Raw genomic sequence first — 20,219 nt, 5'->3', positions numbered from 1 at the left:
GTCTTTGAATTCTATGGTTTTACATATCAGGACATAATTACAATCATCTGTTCCTTAGCAGGTCTTAAAATTAGCGGCTAACCGCTAAGGCAACGAAAGGGTTAAACCTCAATAGTCTGTTTCTTGGGCAGAGGGGGTGGATGAAGGGGTAGGTGGTTAGGCCTGGAAGGTTGTGGGAGGAGTGGGAACCGCTATGTTAATGAAGGGGTTAACCAGTCCCGCTACCCCCTTTCCCCAGTAGACCTAAACACCCACCAAGGGCCAAATACCACCTTCACCCATCCCCACTACCCACAATAAACATGGCACTGGTAGTTAACCCCTTCATTGCCTTAGCGGTTAGCTGCTAAGGTAATAAAGTTGCCTGTAAATGCATTTTTATTGCATCGGGTTGATGCCGGGGGACTCCAGTGCTGGTATTAATGTGTATCAGATCCGGAGACCCCCGGCATCAATCTTATGCAGGAGAAATGCATTTTTTTTTCTAAGTCCTCTCTCGCCGCCTTCCCTGCATGTTCTCCCCAGCTTCCCGCCAGCTTTTCCTGGCGTGAGGATTTTGGGAGAAATTCACCATTCTAGAGCTCCGACCATCGAGGCTACTAGAATTGCACGACTTTTAGAACCAGGTGATAAGAGGTTATCACCACGAGCCCGCTGATGTGTTTTGAACGAGAGAAAAATTTGGCGATTCAGCCCTTTATCACCGACTTATCAAGGCTTACTGAATACCAGTAGGCATTTTAGCCTTAAAGGCCTTCATAAGTCACTTATGAACGCTTAGTGCATAGGCCCCTATATCTGAAGAGATATGCAGATGGCTGCATCTGTGTGTTGATGAATGGTCCGATGCCAATGATCTGAAATGCCCTTTTATGTATATCCCACTGGGGGAGTTGTCATCTATTTTCTCAAATCCTTCATCTCAAACTTTAACACACACAAAAAAAATTGTTTGTTGAGAAATACAAATGGATTCATAACAAAGGAAACTTTTTAGAGCATTGCAATCAGTGTGTTGAATGATCCTTATCCATGCAATAGTGTTTTGCAATTTTTGTATTCTGTCTTGCTTAAAGGATTTGTTATTTTCAGCATTTCTTTACATTCCAGTGAGTGAGACATCTTTTAATTGTTGCTAGTAGCTTGGATCATGTATCATATGGCCAATGTCTGGTAGCATATCCAGTATTATGCAGAGAACACTGTTATACAAGAACTAGATCGACCCCATGAGAAACAAACATTAAACACTTAACACTGAGTAGTTCCTGAGCTGCAAAATGACAGCAACCAGCACTCACGGATAACTTCCAAACTTGGCATAAGGCTGAGTCCATAGAAGGACAGTCAGCACTGAGCCGTGAGGACGCTCTGCGATGAGCCCCCTCATCCTCAATGAGGATGTCTTGAGAGGGGGCTCCCGCAAGCGTCCGCAGGCGTGCTGTGGCACAGGGATTTTCTGCCGACAGCAGAACCAGTTTCTGAGTGCGCTGTCGGCTGAAAACCTCCAATCTGAGCGAAGCAGCGTCAACGTCATGGCGCTGTGAAGTTGCCGCCGTTGTTGACGTCGGCGCTTCGCGGGCTATTGGCCTAGTGACATCAGTGCCCCGCCTCCCGATTGCGCACGCTGGCTCGTCTGCTAGTTCATGCAATCGCTCCAGATTGCGCAGACGAGCCTCAGTGTCAGCGCGGAGGAGCGCGGCTCCCCCCTCTATGGACGCAGCCTAAGGATAAACTGAATGAAGCTACAACATTTTAAAAACTCTGCCAATCTATTCATGCTTCATTTTGCTTCCCTATTCAATGATATGTAATGTGCTTACATACCATAGTGGCAGTTTTCCTGTTTCAAGACATTAGTCTATCTATGGCAGCATAATTCCACGTGGCATTCATAACAGGCTAAAGTGGTTTGCCCAAGACGTCAAGTGTTGACAGCCAAGGCAAGAATTTTAGACGCAATTATGTGTTACTAAATCTTATGTAGCCCTTTTTCTGAACCCTCCCAAAGGAACTACTGGTCACTGTACGACACCTGCGGCTCCAAGAGATCTGAGCCTCCGCTAGCTGGGAGCCTGGGGTAACACTTATACATATACTTAGCGCAGCGCCTCCACTTACCCAGGATCCCCGTGACGTAAGATTCCCCTGGGCAAGAAATACATACAACACCTTATGATTGTAACTGGTTTTTACTGTAATAATGCAACGTAGCAATAACATATAACATGTACTTATACTCTAACAGTATAACCTTAGTGGCTGCCCACTCATCAGGAACAACGTCTCCGTCCCCTCACCGCGTGCCCAACACCGTGTCCATGTATAGTATATTGTATAGGCTCAGTTCTTTAACCACTCGCTCAGTGTTCCTAAAGAGTTTAGCCTTAGGCCGAGTCCATGGTCCCTGCTGGCGTGCTGAGGCGCGCTGAGGCGCAGGTAAAGCGGGTGCTTTCCCTGGCCTTGCGGTTGCTTACCACAAGCGCTCTCAGCAGCCGTCAGGGGGCGGTCCGGGGGCGGGCGCGTCACTGGTCGGGAGCGGGCCAGTGACGTCACGGAGCTGGTTCGCCCTCATTGGGCGAACCGCTCACGTGACCGGCCTGTCTCGCCGGCAAGCAGGGGAATTTTAAATTCCCCCAAGACCTGCGCTTCCGCAAGCGCACGGAAGCGCAGGTGAGCCCCTACTAAAGCCACTCTAATTGCGGCCGTAGGGGCTCAGTGCTGAGCAAGCAGGTAACATGTCCAGGGCCTAAGGCGGGATCAGCGCCTGTTGACCGGTGTTGGTGCACTTGTTGTTATAGTACCTTCCGGTCACGGCGGTGACCGGTAACTCTTCGCAAAGGGTCAGATGAATTAGCGGTCTGCCTCCTGGGTCTCAATGTCCAGCCGTCTGGTCCCAGACGACTCGCCAGCAAGCCTGCTCCGCACGCTCGTCCCTTTGTCCCTAGCTGTCTACACAGTAAGGGTGATGCTCGCTACCACTATGGCCATCCCTGCAGCACCGCAACCTTTGGTGACTTGAGGGAACACTCCTAGGTGGCCATGCACCCACACTACCTCTCCCTTCACCTCCCGGATCCCCTCTCACTAACTCAGCCTAACACCTGCAGTAAACACACTGCACTCACACAGTACCTGCAGCAACCGCACTGCACTCAACCGCACTGCCTGCAGCAACCGCACTGCACTCAACCGGTACCTGCAGCAACCCACTGCACTCACACCGTACCTGCAGCAACCCACTGCACTCACACCGTACCTGCAGCAACCCACTGCACTCAACCGGGTACCTGCCTCAACCGTGCTGCACACACTGTGCCTACTTGTCAGCGCTCACAGCACTGCCAGCCGTGACACTGACAAGACTGCACACTCACACCTAAGGGCAGGGTCCCTAACCTAGGGGCCGTCCCTCAGTACTTACCCCCTACCCTGATGGGGATTGGGGCCTGCCTGGGATCTGGGGATGCCTTACCTGGTGTAGGAGCCACTTGCTCCCTACACCCTTCCTTCCCCTTCCTGCTCCCAGCTCCAACTGCCGTTCCTAAGCCCGCGAATTGTATCTCTTTCTCCCTGCCTGAGAATCCTGGCCTCTCATTGGTTCTTCACATCAGGTGACTGCCCAGGAGCTCATGGGAGTTGTAGTTTCTCCACGGAGCCTCTCTGACTAAGGCTGCGTCCATAAATGGACCAGCCGTACTGAGGCGTGCGGACGCACAGGGCTGAGCCCCTGCATCCTCAATGAGGATGCCTTGAGAGGGGGCTCACGCGAGCGTCCGCAGGCGTGCTCAGGCTTTGGAGTTTTCAGCCGAGCGCCAAGCTGTTTTTCAGCGCGCTGTCGGCTGAAAACATCCAATCAGCCTTCAGCAGCGTCAACGTCACGGCGCCGTGACGTCGGCGCCGTGACATTGACGTCAGTGCGTCGCGGGCGATTGGCCCAGCGACGTCACTGCCCCGCCTCCAACCACCTCCCCCCCGGCTCCCTTCGCCTCCCTCGCCTGCAAGTCCGTGCAATCGCGCTGACTGAAGCAGGCGAGCCTCAGCGTTAGCGTGCCTTCGCTCTCCCCACACCTCTATGGCCCGGGCCTTAATCTGCACAGACACACAGCTCAGCTATTGCATCAGCCACTGCGTGTCTCACTCTGCTCTGGCACATTGCAACACTGTTGCAGACACTCCACATGCCTCTCACTGAACAGAATCAAACACCAACTGAACACACATATGAGGTTCCTACAACATCCTTACACTTATAATTGTCGCATCACTATATTACTAGATTATTATTGAATAAGCGGCAATACCCCTACATAATGCCACTTTTGTTTTACTGGATGGGAGCTGGTGGGTATCTGGAGCTGAACCATGTTAATTTAATCTTGGGGACCCTCTGGTTCCCAAGATACTTATTGATGAAGTTACCAGTAGCACTTCATGGCTTCTACATTTGGTTATAATGGCTGTCTGAAAGGAAGCCACAATGGATGATGTTGCTACTTCCAATTTGTCAGCAGGGTGTGGGAGATTTGAACAGCCATTTTGTTTTCCCTGGCAGGGAAAACACATAGATAAGTATAATCAGGAACTGGGAGAGCCTGGAGCTGCAATTAATACAATTCAGCTTGAAAGGACCCATTGAATCCCGTTGTGCATATGCGTATATGTATACAGGCAGTCCTCGGTTATCCGACAAAATGCGTTGGATAGCGAAACGTTGTAAAGCAAAACACGTTTTCCCATAGGAACACTGTTTAAATGAAAGGTTCTGTTCATGAAGGCATTTTTAATGCTAAAATACACAAAATATTTTCCGCAGACAATAAGATATGCAGCACACACATAAATTATATAGTGCATATACTGTATTATATATATAATATAACATAATATATAATATAATTTTTTTTATATATTATATAGTATAATATATATATTATATACACATAAACAACATTGCAAAGCGTCGTAAGAGTGTTGGATAAGCCGTTTTGGCGTTGTAAAAATGAACATAGGTATGCATTGCATAGCGTTGGATAAGCCATTCGTTGTAAAACGAAGCGTTGTAAAACGAGGACTGCCTGTATATATATAATCAAAAACAAATAAGATGATACCGTTCTGTGGCTACCGAAATGATTTTCTTTGTGTGAGCTTTCGAGATACACTGATCTCTTCTACCGGCGGTGTTACAATGGATAAAGCAAAAAAGGTGTTTACTTAAAAACAGTGCATCCTGGAATGAATCTGACTGAAGCCTATCCCTCCCCCCTGTGCAGTATGCAATGTATGACTTAAGGTGTTAAATGGACCCTGAATGTTAGTGATGTAAGAGTATGTGTGTGTATGCGTATGTGTATGTATGTGTGTAAATATAAATTTATAAAGCGCCTACAGTGTATACAGCACTTAACAAAAGGTGTATGTGGGAGTGTATACTAATGGTGTGGGTAGGTGTAGAAATGTAAGAGGGTGTTGCATATATATATATATATATATATATATATATATATATATATATATATATATATATATATATATATATATCTATATATATAGTGAAAATTCAAAGCCAGCAGTACAACCAAATTCACACTGATGATACCCATTAAGGTTGAAACATGTCTGTGAATGTTTTCTCTGGCTTTGCATCTGATTCCCATGCTGTGCTTTTAAAGCTGTGTTAACAGCGAGCATTAGCTTATATGGGCTCCATGTAACAATGGTTTTTCAGACAAAAGGTGACACAGTGTGTGCTCATTTGCATGTCATTTCCCAGAATCCCTTGCTGCAGTAGAAGCACTGTATGCTGGGGATAATGGTGAAATGCAGGGTTGCAGACCTGCCTAAGACATGTGAATGTGCTCACAAGTGATCTTTTTATTTGATATGCAAATACAACTGTATGCTCCTCTGCATGTCTTAGGCAGGTCTGCAACCCCGCCTTTCCCCATTATCACCCAGCATACAGCACTTCCACTGCAGCAAGGGATTCTGGGAAATGACATGCAAATGAGCACACAGTGTCACTTTTTGCCTCAAAAACCATTTTTAACATGGTTCCCTATAGGCCCTGTATGCTGGGTGATAATGGGGAAAGGCGGGGTTGCAGACCTGCCTAAGACATACAGATGAGCATACAGTTGTATTTGCATATTTGCTTTCCTGTGGAGGATTTTTGTCACTTTTTTTACTCACCATAACTTAACTCAGTATTATGGTTTAGCCTATCCCATAGCCTTTCTTGCATTCCCAGTAAAATCAACCCCACACTGATGAGACCCATCAAGGTCGAAACGGCTGTCTGTGGGTGGTTTTCTGGGTATGCACCTTAACCCTGGCTGTGCTCAAAGCTGTGACCATGCAGCAAGCTTAAGCCTATAGGGAACCATGTTAAAAATGGTTATTGAGGCAAAAAGTGACACTGTGTGCTCATTTGCATGTCATTTCCCAGAATCCCTTGCTGCAGTGGAAGTGCTGTATGCTGGGTGATAATGGGGAAAGGCGGGGTTGCAGACCTGCCTAAGACATGCAGATGAGCATACAGTTATATTTGCATATTTGCTTTCCTGTGGAGGGTTTTTGTCACTTTGTTTACTCACCATAACTTAACTCAGTATTATGGTTTATATATATATATATATATATATATATATATATATATATATATATATATATATATATATATATATATATATATATATATATATATATATATATATATATATATATATATATATATATATATATATATATATATATATATATATATATATACACACACACACAGTGGTTGACAAATCACCAAAAAATCTACTCGCCACACAAAAATATCTACTCGCCACCTAGTATCAAACGTGTGCTGCTTGGGCCAATATTTACTCGCCCGGGGGTTAAATCCACTCGCCCGGGGCGAGCAAATGTATAGGTTTGTCGAACACTGTATATATATATATATATGTATATATATATATATATATATATATATATATATATATATATATATATATATATATATATATATATATACATATACATATACATACATACATATACATATACATATACATATAGTATGTGTGAGAGACAGCTGTGTGTGCATACATATAGCACAGTATGTACATACATGGCCTTTAGCGCTCATGGGAAGAGAGTTTGCTAGTGTCAGTAATGACTCATAAAATTTCGATCTCTGTTTAGGCCACTGTTAAGTGTCCCGAACAGTTGCATAAATTTGTATTCATGCAACCGTCTCTCTTTCGGGGTTTTAAGATTACCTTTGAGTATGGCAACCCTCAGATCGTTCATCTTATGGCCAGAGTCAGAGAAATGTTCGCCAACAGGACTGTCTCTTGTTCCGCGTGTGATGCTATGGCGATGCAGGTTCATTCTCTTGTTTAGCCCCTGTCCTGTCTCACCTATTTAGTAGCAGCCCCCTGGGCATTTCATGCACATGATGAGGTACACGACATTGCTGGAGGAACAGGTGAACCCCCCTCTGATTTTGTATTCCCGATTCTTTTGTGGTATTTGTATTGTGTCCGCTGTGTAGAGCATTGCGCAGGTTTTGCATCTTGGGTCCTGGCATGGTTTTGTCCCGCATTCAGTTGTACTGCTGAATACACTGGCGACACACTTTATTCGAGCTCGGCTAGTCCCACGAATTCGGGTATACCCGGGTGTATTGAGGGTTGTGACTGTTTTCTGCCCGAGTGCATTGGGTTATTTTCCAGGCAGGGATTGAAGCATTTTATTCCCGCTGGCTGCAATACTGCACAGTATATATATATATATATATACTGCATTACAATTCATGAATTTATGCCATCTGGTAGACACGCGAAGCATTGCAGCCTATTAAATCCTAATCATTATCATTTAACAGATCAGCCACCCGTCAGCCAGGCATGAACCCAGGCTGGGAAGGCAAACGCAACGGGGCTTGTCAGAGGTGAGGAGCGGCGCATTCCAGGTATCTGCCAGGTACATACTGGGTATTTGCTCGAATAAAGTGTGTCGGTGCAGTACTTTACTCCTCACCATAATATTCTTGAGATTATGGGGTTGTCTGTATGATAATAAGGGTGCTTCAGGGAAGACCTGTTGCAGTCTTGTATCTTCCTGGAGGATGGGTTGTAGTTTCCTGGCGATCTTGCGTAGGGCTCCTAGGTGTGGGTTATATGTGACCACCAAAGGAACCCTGTCGCTTGTCTCCTTCTGTTTGTATTCAAGGAGATCACTTCTTGGTATTCTGGTGGCTTTGTGAATTTGCTGGTCTACAATTCTGTGGTTATATCCACGGTTTATTGATTATTGAAGCTCGGCTAACACGGTACTGATACCTCTACATATATATATATATAGTATATAGCAAAGAACAGTAGGCACTCCGTCTGGTCAGTCAATAGGGTGGGTGCAAATTCTATATAGTGAAATAGGCAATACGATACAGTGTTGACGAATATCAAAGGCAGCACTTCAAAGGTTGGTCTAACCTTTGGAGTGCTGCCATTGATATTCGTCAACACGGTATCGTATTGCCTATATATATATATATATATATATATATATATATATATATATATATATATATATAATTTTTTTTAAACATTGTATGTTGGTTGTGCTTATGGGCAATTTGATTGGTCCGTCAGTCTGTCACTCAGCCTCTGGCCAATCAGATTTGTCCGTCGGCCCACCCGCCCTCCCATGGCTCTCATTGGCCGGTGTCTCGCCCCCCGTGTCCCCCCCACGGTTCTCATTGGCCAGTGCGCTCTAAGCCAGGAGTTCCTAACCCCCGGCCACACAGCCCCCTGGGGCTGTTGCTGTTGCTGGGGGGTACATGTGAGTATTTGCCCCACACCCCCCAGCTCCGTTTTTGGCTCCACACCCCCCAGCTTCCTTTTTGGCCCCACACCCCCCAGCATTGTTCTTGGCCCCACACCCCCCAGCTTCGTTTTTGGACCAACACCCCCAGCTCAGTTTTTGGCCCCACACCCCCCAGCTCCGTTTTTGGTCCCACACAGCCCAGCTCCGTTTTTGGCCCCACACCCCCCCAGCTCCGTTTATGGCCCCACACCCCCAGCTCGTTTTTGCCCCCCCCCAACTGACACACACAGTGACACACACATGCACAGTGACACACCGACAGTGACGCACACCGACAGTGACGCACACCGACAGTGACAGAAACACTGACACCCCTCCTTCCCCCTGCCTTCCTATGGCCCCATCCCACCCCTGCCTTCCTCCCCACCCCCTCCCCACCCCCCCGCTCCTGCCTTCCTCCCCCCCCGGCCTTACCCCCTCTCCCCCCCCGGCCTTACCCCTTTCCCCCTACCCAGCCTTACCCCTTTCCCCCCTCCCCGGCCTTACCCCCTCTCCCCCCCTGCCTTACCCACTCTCCCCCCCTGGCTTACCCCCTCCCCCCCTTCCTTACCCCCTCTCCCCCAGCCCCTGCCTTCCCCCTCAACCCCTGCCTTCCCCCTCTCCCCCCAGCCCCTGCCTTCCCCCTCTCACCCCAGCCCCTGCCTTCCCCCTCTCACCCCAGCCCCTGCCTTCCCCCTCTCACCCCAGCCCCTGCCTTCCCTCTCCCCCCAGCCCCTGCCTCCCCCCCAGCCCCTGCCTTCCCCCTCTCCCCCCAGCCCCCCCCCTCCCACCTATTAACCTATTACGGATTTACATCCCGGGCAATGTCAGCTAGTATATATATATATATATATATATATATATATATATATATATATATATATATATATATATTTATAATGTATAAAAAAAAAACAGAAATATAGCAAAATAATAAAGCTACTGGCGTGCTATGGGGAAATGAATATGAAAAAACACACAAGAAAAAAGTCCCAGAACAAGCACTCAAGATACCAAAATATAACAAAATTTATTAAGCAACACTAATAAAGAGACAGCTAAAAACAACAAAACCTCGAGATTCCCTCACATAAACAGACTCCAAACGTAATGAAGAGATGACTCCTAAGCAAAAAATTGCTAATGCAGTAGTGCAGGGACTAAATAACACACAGGCAAGAGCTACACTACAACGGAGAACTCCAACAGATCAGGGGAACCAAATTGGTCCCCTAAAATGTCTTGACCGGCCGATCAATGAAATCAAACACCAAGACTGAAATGTTGGTGAAACAAAACAGCCAAATGAGCAAGAAATGGCACAATGCAGTGCAAAGATAGAAGTTTAAATACGCGAGAAGTGGCACAAGGTTGAATTGTATCTATGGGAACATGTTGTAACAAAGTCCCATGAATCAGGTTACTGATGTACTGTAAGTTGCAACATGTGATAACAGTGTATCAAATCAATGAAACCACAGATGTAGATAGATCATAAGTGGTAGTGCAGGGTACAACCTGATATATGCTGTGAAAAAATTAGCGTATACTCATCAAAAAGAGTACCAGGTAGCAGTGATAGTAGCGGCAGCGGAAATGCATAGGGAAGGAAATGCAGAGTGTCCCGGTGAAAAAACTTGTCCGTTCTTCCAATCGTCACATGAATGCAGTTCTATTCCCCCATGGAAACTTGTCAATCCTTTTCTATTCAGTTAAATTAAGGGAGATTCTATATACTACATGCACCTACTGTAGGGTAATCAAGTTGCATGACATGTTAAACATACACACAAATTATCTTTGCATAAGTGGCTGGGCCTTTATTGGCAATTCTTCTACACTTCTATAGACGTTTAAAAAAGGACCCTGTAGCCATTTAATTCCCTAAATTACAGTAGTTATATTGTATTGTATGTCTTTATTTATATAGCGCCATTAATGCACATAGCGCTTCACAGTAGTAATAAACGTGACAATCATATAAATAACAAATAATATAAATAGCGGGTCATGGGAATAAGTGCTTCAGACATAAACGCAACATTTAGGAAGAGGAGTCCCTGTTCCGAGGAGCTTACAATCTAATTGGTATATAGGAGGAACGTACAGAGACAGTAGGAGGGCATATTGGTGAGTCCTTCTGCAGGGAGCCAAGCTTTATGTATCATCATTCTTTAAGCAAGTGTGTCTTAGGCCGAGTCCATAGAAGGACAGGCCGTGCTGAGGCGAGCGGACGCTCAGCGCTGAGCCCCTGCATCCTCAATGAGGATGCCTTGAGAGGGGGCTCAAGCGAGCGTCCGCAGGCGTGCTGACGAATTGGAGTTTTCAGCCGAGCGCCAAGCTGTGTTTCAGCGCGCTGTCGGCTGAAAACCTCCAATCACAGCACAGCAGTGTCAACGTCACGGCGCCGTGACGTCGACGTCAGTGCGTCGCGGGCGATTGGCCCAGCGACGTCACTGCCCCGCCTCCAACCACCTCCCACCGGCTCCGATCGCGCCCGCTGGCTCGCCTGTATGGGCATGAAATCGCGGAGATTTCAGTAGGCGAGCCTCAGCGTCAGCGCGGCTCGGATCTCCTCACCCCTCTATGACCCGGGCCTTAAGGTTGGTCTTAAGGTTGGTCTTAAAGGTTGGTCTTAAAAGTGGATAGAGAGGGTGCTAGTCGGTTATTGAGGGGAAGTAGTTTGAAATACCTACAATATTTATCAATTAGTACCCAATTAGTATGGGATATGACTATATCTTATCACGCTTGATGACCCCCACAGCGTTTGTTGTCCAGTAGAATAATCATTTCAAATCCTTGTTCTGAGCCTCTGAGTAATCATTTCACATTCCCTCACATATAAATAGAACTTGGAAGCTGATAGCACAAGTGCTTTTTATGCATGCAGTGTTTAGGAATGTGTGACCTTGGATGGAAAATGTGACACTTGTACAACCTTACTGTTTCAATTTGTAGTACATCAATTTAACAACTCTATATGCAAGTCATTTTCCTATCAAAATCCCTTTTCCCAAGTCACATCATACTTGAACCACTCACCTTAACCAAATCAATAGATTTAATTTGCAGTACTACCCTGCCTCACAACAGATTGGTCTGTGATGGCACAGGGCTTAAGGAAGCCTGTAAGTGAAGTCATCCCCAATACTGTTGGATTGGGACACAATTATAAAAATCTATTAAAATAAACCCACACATATGATGTATTTAACCCTTTGTATATCTGGATGGGCCGCAGTGCCACAGCCACGCTGGCACTTGCAATCACGTGACCACTCGGGATCACTTGCATTTCATAACAATTCTGTCTCAAATTACTGAAAAAATGTGTTTAAGACGCTATTTAGTGTAAAGAAAAAATATATAAATTTACTAATAAAGTGAAAATTATATAGATAGCTGCCTAAGTGTAGTGGAGACCTCACAGCTCCACAAAAGTGACTAAAAAAAGGAGGAGAAACTGAACCGCATATGAATGAAAAGAAGTCAAGTGGTGTACCAAGTTTCCTCAAAAGGTAAAAATACAAGGTAAAAAACAATATACTAAAAATATTTTATTAAAAAAAAATAAGAAAAAATAACAAAGACAGAGGTCATTACACTCGGCTCATATTACTTGACCTCTCTGCAGCATTTGACACCCTTGATCACCCTCTTCTCCTTCACATTCTCCATACTCTTGGTATTCGTAACAAAGCTCTATCCTGGATCTCATCCTACCTCTCCCATCGTACTTTCAGTGTCTCTTCTGCTAATACCTCCTCCTCCTCTATTGATCTCTCTGTGGGGGTACCCCAGGGCTCTGTCCTGGGACCTCTTCTCTTTTCTCTGTACACACTTTCTCTAGGTGACCTAATCACATCTCTTGGGTTTAAATATCACCTCTATGCTGATGACACACAAATGTGCTTTTCTAACCCTGACCTTACAGTACATCTGCTGTACAGACCAAAGTTTCTGAATGTCTCTCTGCGATATCATCCTGGATGGCCCTCCGCCGACTTAAACTTAACATGGCAAAAACAGAGCTCCTCATACTTCCTCCCAAACCTGGCCCTACTACCTCCTTCCACATTACTGTTGGAAGTGCAATCATTCACCCAGTAGCCCAAGCAAGCTGCCTAGGGGTCACACTCGACTCCTCTCTCACTTGCTCCTCTCCCATTCAAAACGTATCTAAAACCTGTCGCTTTTTCCTCTGCAATATTACAAAGATACTCCCATTCCTCTGTTGCTCAACTGCTAAAACTCTGATTCAGGCCCTTATTCTCTCCAGTCTCGATTACTATAACCTCCTGCTGTCTGGCCTTCCTGCTTTTCACCTGTCTCCCCTATCATCTATCCTAAACGCTGCTGCCAGAATCACTCTACTCTTTCCTAAATCTGTCTCAGCATCTCCCCTCATGAAATCCCTCTCCTGGCTTCCGATCAAATCCCGCATCTCACACTCAATTCTCCTCCTCACTTTTAAAGCTTTACACTCTTCTGCCCCTCCCTACATCTCAGCCCTAATTTATCGCTATGCAACATCCCGACACTTGCGTTCTGCTCAAGGATGTCTTCTCTCTACCCCATTTGTATCTAAAGCCCTCTCCCGCCTTAAACCTTTCTCACTGACTGCCCCACACCTCTGGAATGCCCTTCCCATCAATACCTGACTAGCACCCTCTCTATCCACCTTTAAGACCCAACTTAAGACACACTTGCTTAAAGAAGCATATGAGTAGCACCGTGGCTAATACTATACACATGCTATACTACCGTGGCTAATACTATACACATACATAAAGCTTGGACCCCTGGAGATGTACTTACCAGAATGCCCTCCTACTCTCTGTATGTTCTTCCTAACTATCAATTAGATTGTAAGCTCTTCGGAGCAGGGACTCCTCTTCCGAAATGTTACTTTTATTCTGAAGCACTTATTCCCATGATATGTTATTTGTACTATTTGTTATTTATATGATTGTCACGTGTATTACTACTGTGAAGCGCTATGTATATTAATGGTGCTATATAAATAAAGACATACATACATACACTCCGTCACTGATGACGAAATTCTTTCCTTCCATTGCACTAAGTGAAAGATCGCACACTGTGCTTGAATACCACAGAATATGATATCCACTAGAAAAATAACCAGGATTATTATGATGTTGCTACTGTTCATGGGGCACCTGGAGTGCTACTTCTCAAGGGCACCCACAGGTTTAATGCCCCATTCAAATTTCAATTGAAAAATGGACAACATTCCCATTATTATTCATTAGCTTGGGCCAAACAGTTGTGTGAAAAAGAAAGTACACCCTCTTTGAATTCTATGGTTTTACATATCAGGACATAATAACAATCATCTGTTCCTTAGCAGGTCTTAAAATTAGGTAAATACTGCTGCGGCCGAGTTTATTCGAGCATTTGCCCGTTCTCGGCCGCAGCAGTAACCTGGCGCGTGCCAGAGGGTGCCGGGCGCACGCCGAAGACACGGAGGAGCGCCCTCCGATCGGGGCGCTCTCCCTCCCGCTGCCGGGTCCGCCGGGTCCCCCGGAACCCCCTGCCGCCGTCCCCCACATCGCGGGACACCAGGGCTCCCTCAGGGAGCCCTGGACGCGCGTGCAGGGGGCGCAGGCACTCGATGACACGTGACCCGACGCGCGGCACGCCGAGGGAGTGCGGCTAGCATGCCGGAGCATCCCCAGGCTTGCGGAGCTAGCCGCACTCAAATAAAATGTGCCGCCTCTGTACAACCTCAGATGAACAACAACACAGGACATTTTACACCGTGTCATGATTTATTTAAGAAAAATAAAGCCAAAATGGAGAAGCCATGTGTGAAAAACTAAGTATACCTTATGATTCAATAGCTTGTAGAACCACCTTTAGCAGCAATAACTTGAAGTAATCGTTTTCTGTATGACTTTATCAGTCTCTCACATCGTTGTGGAGGAATTTTGTCTCACTCTTCTTTACAACTTTGCTTCAGTTAATTGAGGTTTGTGGGCATTTGTTTATGCACAGCTCTCTTAAGGTCCAGCCACAGCATTTCAATCGGGTTGAGGTCTGGACTTTGACTGGGCCATTGCAACACCTTGATTCTTTTCTTTTTCAGCCATTCTGTTGTAATTTTGCTGGTGTGCTTGGGATCATTGTCCTATTGCATGACCCAATTTCAGCCAAACTTTAGCTGTCGGACAGATGGCCTCACATTTGACTCTAGAATACTTTGGTATACATAGGAGTTCATGGTCGACTCAATGACTGTAAGGTTCCCAGGTCCTGTGGCTGCAAAACAAGCCCAAATCATCACCCCTCCACCACCGTGCTTGACAGTTGGTATGACGTGTTTGTGCTGATATGCTGTGTTTGGTTTTCGCCAAATGTGGTGCTGTACATTATGGCCAAACATCTCCACTTTAGTCTCGTCTGTCCAAAGGACATTGTTCTTGAAGTCTTGTGGTTTGTTCAGATGAAATTTTGCAAACCTAAGCCGTGCTGCCATGTTCTTTTTAGAGAGAAGAGGATTTCTCCTGGCAACCCTTCAGAGTCTGAGATATAACTATTGTTTTTTTTTTTTGCAATTTCTCTGAGCATTGCACGTTCTGACATTGGGGTGAATTTGCTGGGACGTCCACTCCTGGGAAGATTGGCAATTGTCTTGAATGTTTTCCACTTTTGAATAATCTTTCTCACTAGAATGATGGACTTTAAATTGTTTGGAAATGGCATTAAAACCCTTCCCAGATTGATGTGCAGCAACAATTGCTTATCTAAGATCATTGCTGATGTCTTTCCTCCTTGGCACTGTGTTAACACACACCTGAATGCTCCAGACCAGCAAACTGCTAAAACTTTGGCTTTTACAGAGGTGGTCACACGTGCTGATGATCAATTAATCAAGGGCATTTGATTAGCAGCACCTGTCTGCTACTTAGCATCTTAATTCATATGGAAGCATTAAGGGTGTACCTAGTTTTTCACACATAGCTTCTCCATTTTGGCTTTATTTTTGTTAAATAAATCATGACACGGTGTAATATGTCGTGTTGTTGTTCATCTGAGGTTGTATTTACCTCATTTTTAGACCTGCTAAGGAACAGATGATTGTTATTATGTCCTAATATGTAAAACCATAGAATTCAAAGAGGGTGTACTTTCTTTTTCACACAACTGTATATATATATATATATATATATATATATATATATATATATATATATATATATATATATATATATACATACATATATACATACACACAGACACACAAATATACACATGTACATGGATGTACACAGAATATATTAGAAATGTAAAATTTGACATACAATACTTGTCACTCTATTCTTTAGCGTAATATTTTCTACTAAAATGAGGAAACTTTTTTGTGTTTTACGAAGAATTGCTAGAGACCGCATGACAATATGAATTCTCAAAAACAATGTCGCCGACTGTACCAACCACATTTAAAGCAAAACATTAAATTTAAGATGCATAAAAAGAAAAATTGTAGTTACCTCTGTTGGTTTGTAGCAGTCTACTAAAGATTCCTGAAAAATATATAAAAGAAAAGAAAATGTAAGTTATGTCAAAAAATCTATTTGATGGTACATGAGAAGTTGCATGTACTGTATGTATCACATAATGCAGCATTTGAAGCAGAAGTCTATCAAAGGTCTATCAAATCTTTAGATCAAAATGGTCAACAAAGCAGTTTGTTACACTTAGTCTGCCAGAGAAAAATGTATTTATTTATTTATAAAATATTTTACCAGGAAGTAATACATTGAGAGTTACTTCTCGTTTTCAAGTATGTCCTGGGCACAGAGTTAAGACAAATAATACATGGTTACAAATACAGTTACATAAATGAACAGGGTGTACATTATATACAAGACATTGCATGCACAGTTAAAGAAAATATATATTATGGGCGAATGAAACAGTTACAGACCAGATTAAAATGTGAGACAGCCTTAGATTTGAAAGAACTTAAACTGGTGGTGGATGTGAGAGTCTCTGGTAGGTTGTTCCAGTTTTGGGGTGCATGGTAAGAGAAGGAGGAACGGCCGGATACAAAATGCTTTTGTAATAGAAAAAGCAATTAAAAGGTCTTACAAGGTAGTTAAATGTACATAACACAGATTAGTGGGTAACCATAACATACAGTATTAGACAATAAAAATGAAAGCCGACTACTATATTAGGAGATTCTAGTAACATAATACACATGGCTGATATACTGTATGTTCTAGATCTGCTACCAACCTGTATACGATGAAAATTACACCCCTAATGACTTATTTTTTGTATCCAATCTACAATATGTGAAAATATCAATAAATATATTTTGAGGGGGAAGGGAGCAATGGAAAAGGTATCCATTATACCTTACTTTTGTTTAAAAAATAAAATAAAAAATTGTACAAGCGTTCAGGACCACTCAAGTCCATTCTTCAGGCCTGTTACAATAGAAATAGAGATGTGCAAAGCTTTAAAAAATGCATTTCCAACTTTAAAACAATTTCCTCTTCATACAAACAATATTTTCACCAATTTTGAAAATATTTAGCAAACTAGTTTTGAAGACATTCGTACATCTCGATTCTTAAAATACTGCTGCTTTACCATTAAAAGGCATGTACCTGTAATTTGAGAACTCTTTCTTCTTCGTTAGATGCATCTAGAAGATCATCAATGTCTATTTCTACTTCTGGCATCTCTTCTTCCTAAGGACACAAATAAAATATATATTTCACCAGCAAAATCAAAAGTGGCAAGTATGTCCGAGTTCTACTACAAAGTCAAAACATATACTGTACATTAGTGCAAACCACATGAACGATTACAAATCTAAATCCATCTGAGCAGTTCAGAAAGGAGTAATAACACACACTTCCAACACTCTCCCCCCTCCCGATCAAGATATTTCAAAAAGTGTAATTCATGCAATATACTGACCATTATTCCATCTTACACAATACAGTGCAGTGCAAAATACATACAGCTCAACCCCATTATAACACGATCCGTTACAACGCGAATCCGCATATAATGCGATGCAAGCGTGGCTCCCAATTTTCGTATTTATGAATACTTTACAACACGATTATTGGTATCTTAAATACTTTATTGTACAATGCATACAATTGTACATTATTTCTAACGCGATCCGCATATAACGCGATGTGATTCTTTGGTCCCCAAGCACGGCGTTATAAGGGGGTTGAGCTGTACGTTAAATAAATCCATACTTAACCAAGTCATAATAAGCATAATTTACAGACATGTTGAAGATAACTGAACCAGATATGAATGAAGTAGCACAGAGCAGTGTCTTAATGTTGAGAGGGTCTTGGAGGGCAATTGTGGAAATCATTCCATAAGTGATGGAAAATGAAGCAACTCCAGTCAAGAAAGCACTATGTTGGTTAGTGTTGGCATAGTGACATGAGTAAAGTGCTCAGGGACTGCACAGCTCGTACAGAAATCTTTTAAAGGTGAAACAAGAATTCACACTACACTTTGGAGGTACTGTATTACCATGCGCAAAACCTGATGACCTATTTCTGTTGTATTTTATGCCCCCGGTGTTACCCACATTGATACAAAGTCAGCTTTATAGAATTTATAAATAAATATATTTGTTCTTGTATATGCATAGAATTTTGGCTGGCACAGCGAGTCCCAGCCTGGTAGAGCTTACAAACTCATGTTAATGCCTGAAGCACAGGGAGATAAAGTGACTTGCACATGGTCACAAGCAGCTAACGCTCAAGCTGGGGTGCCCGATTTAAATCTCAAAGTCAATGTAATTGTTTTCAGAGTCAGTGCATTTACTCGTTAGCCACTCCTTCAGAAAAAATAATGCATGCATTTTGACCTGAATATGTTACGACACAGAATATTCCAACAAACCTTATGGGTTTGTCGCATTTGTTATTGTAACTGAGAATACACATTACTTTTGAGACAGGTCAACATTATCATCCATTCAATTATAGAGCCGAATATTTGGACATGATAATTACATCTGTTCACACTACAAAGAATTTAGTAAAAACAATGAAATAATTAGCTTTTTTTCACCAATATCCTTCCGGATGTCCTTCAGTCACTGAATGTTTGTGAACCAAATCTCTTTGCCCTATATTTATTAAGCAGTGCTATTCAATATGTCAATTGCCAGCACAGAAGATACCTTACGGTCCCATTAATTTCCACCCAACCCATGTGCATTGAGTGAGGATGTCCACTGAGTGAGCAGAGGGGTAAGTGTTAAAGGAAGGTGAATAAAGGGGGGTGAGTGCGCGAGGTGTGTAAGAGAAAGAGGGGGCTAGCAAGGCCACAGACATGTAGGGCCCCAATGGAAACTCTAGTCCTGGGCCCCGCAAAAGCTGTCAGTGGCCCTGTCTATAGGTGTATACTTGGGGCAGTCAAGTGCCTGTCTGATTATTACCTGCCCCATGTGTGTGGAAAGTTGTGTGTTTGGGAACGTTTTGATGGGTGTTCGGATTATTGAAGCAGGTCTACTTACCACATGGATTTGGAAAGGGTTTGGAATCGCTGTCCAACATCCATTGAAATGCTCAGTCACTCACTTTCCATCTCTCATATTCTCATTAATTATGAATACACAGTGACTCTGGGTGCCCTATAAGTTTTTGCCCTGGAAGCACCTTACATTTTAATAGCAGTTTATATCACGTGTATATGTTTAGTAAGAAAAAAAATTGTAATGCACCTTCATGATTTATCAACCCCACAAAGGCAATTTTTTAAAGCAATTTTTAGAAAATCGTAATAGTAGGTATTTTTAAAACAGTGCAAAACTTTTTTTTTTAAATTCTGTAACAATATAGATTTGAACATGGTTCACCCACTAAGAGGGTACACCGCATAACCAACCAACACGTGGACATGGGGTATTAGCAATAGTGATATGGAGAGTCAATCTTATTAAATTGCGAGAGTTCTTAAGTGGCGACGTTCTCCGAGGGGGCCAGAAGTTGAGCTAGTGTCCGGAGATAATGGATCCAACTTGGTGGTAGGATTACATCAGAGCAACCTGATTCATGTTTCCCACTTTGACATGTGCTCAACTTGGCAGTGAACCATTTCTTAGAGCAGCGTGAGAAAGTGCAGGAATTATCAGCAAGCTCGTGATGTCCTCTTTTCCACTCCTGCAGGTGACAACCTGCCTCGTCAATAATTAAAAACAGATGTACAGTACCCAGTCTGTAACTTAATCCTGCATGTACATGCTGTAGAGGTTCGGAGCAGCACAAAGCAGGGAATGAATACATCATGCAGAACACCAGGCTTGTGGACAGGGCATACTTGTTTCCAAA

At 43.7% G+C, this 20,219-nt stretch overlaps 1 protein-coding gene across 3 annotated transcripts in view; it reads right to left on the bottom strand.

Moving 5' to 3' along the window:
• PPP1R14C (protein phosphatase 1 regulatory inhibitor subunit 14C) overlaps window positions 1-20,219 on the bottom strand; it is a 106,778-nt gene that overhangs the window by 5,646 nt on the left and 80,913 nt on the right. For all 3 annotated transcript variants that reach the window (XM_075596558.1, XM_075596557.1, XM_075596556.1), the window contains 2 exons: window positions 17,514-17,597; window positions 16,386-16,418 (listed from right to left, as the gene is read on the bottom strand). In XM_075596558.1, coding sequence (XP_075452673.1) covers window positions 16,386-16,418; window positions 17,514-17,597 — 117 coding nt within the window. The remainder of the gene's footprint in view (window positions 1-16,385; window positions 16,419-17,513; window positions 17,598-20,219) is intronic.

The sequence above is a fragment of the Ascaphus truei genome, chromosome 4 (assembly GCF_040206685.1).
Source record: "Ascaphus truei isolate aAscTru1 chromosome 4, aAscTru1.hap1, whole genome shotgun sequence".
Taxonomy (NCBI): Eukaryota; Metazoa; Chordata; class Amphibia; order Anura; family Ascaphidae; genus Ascaphus; species Ascaphus truei.
This window is presented reverse-complemented; position numbering and strand designations above follow the sequence as displayed.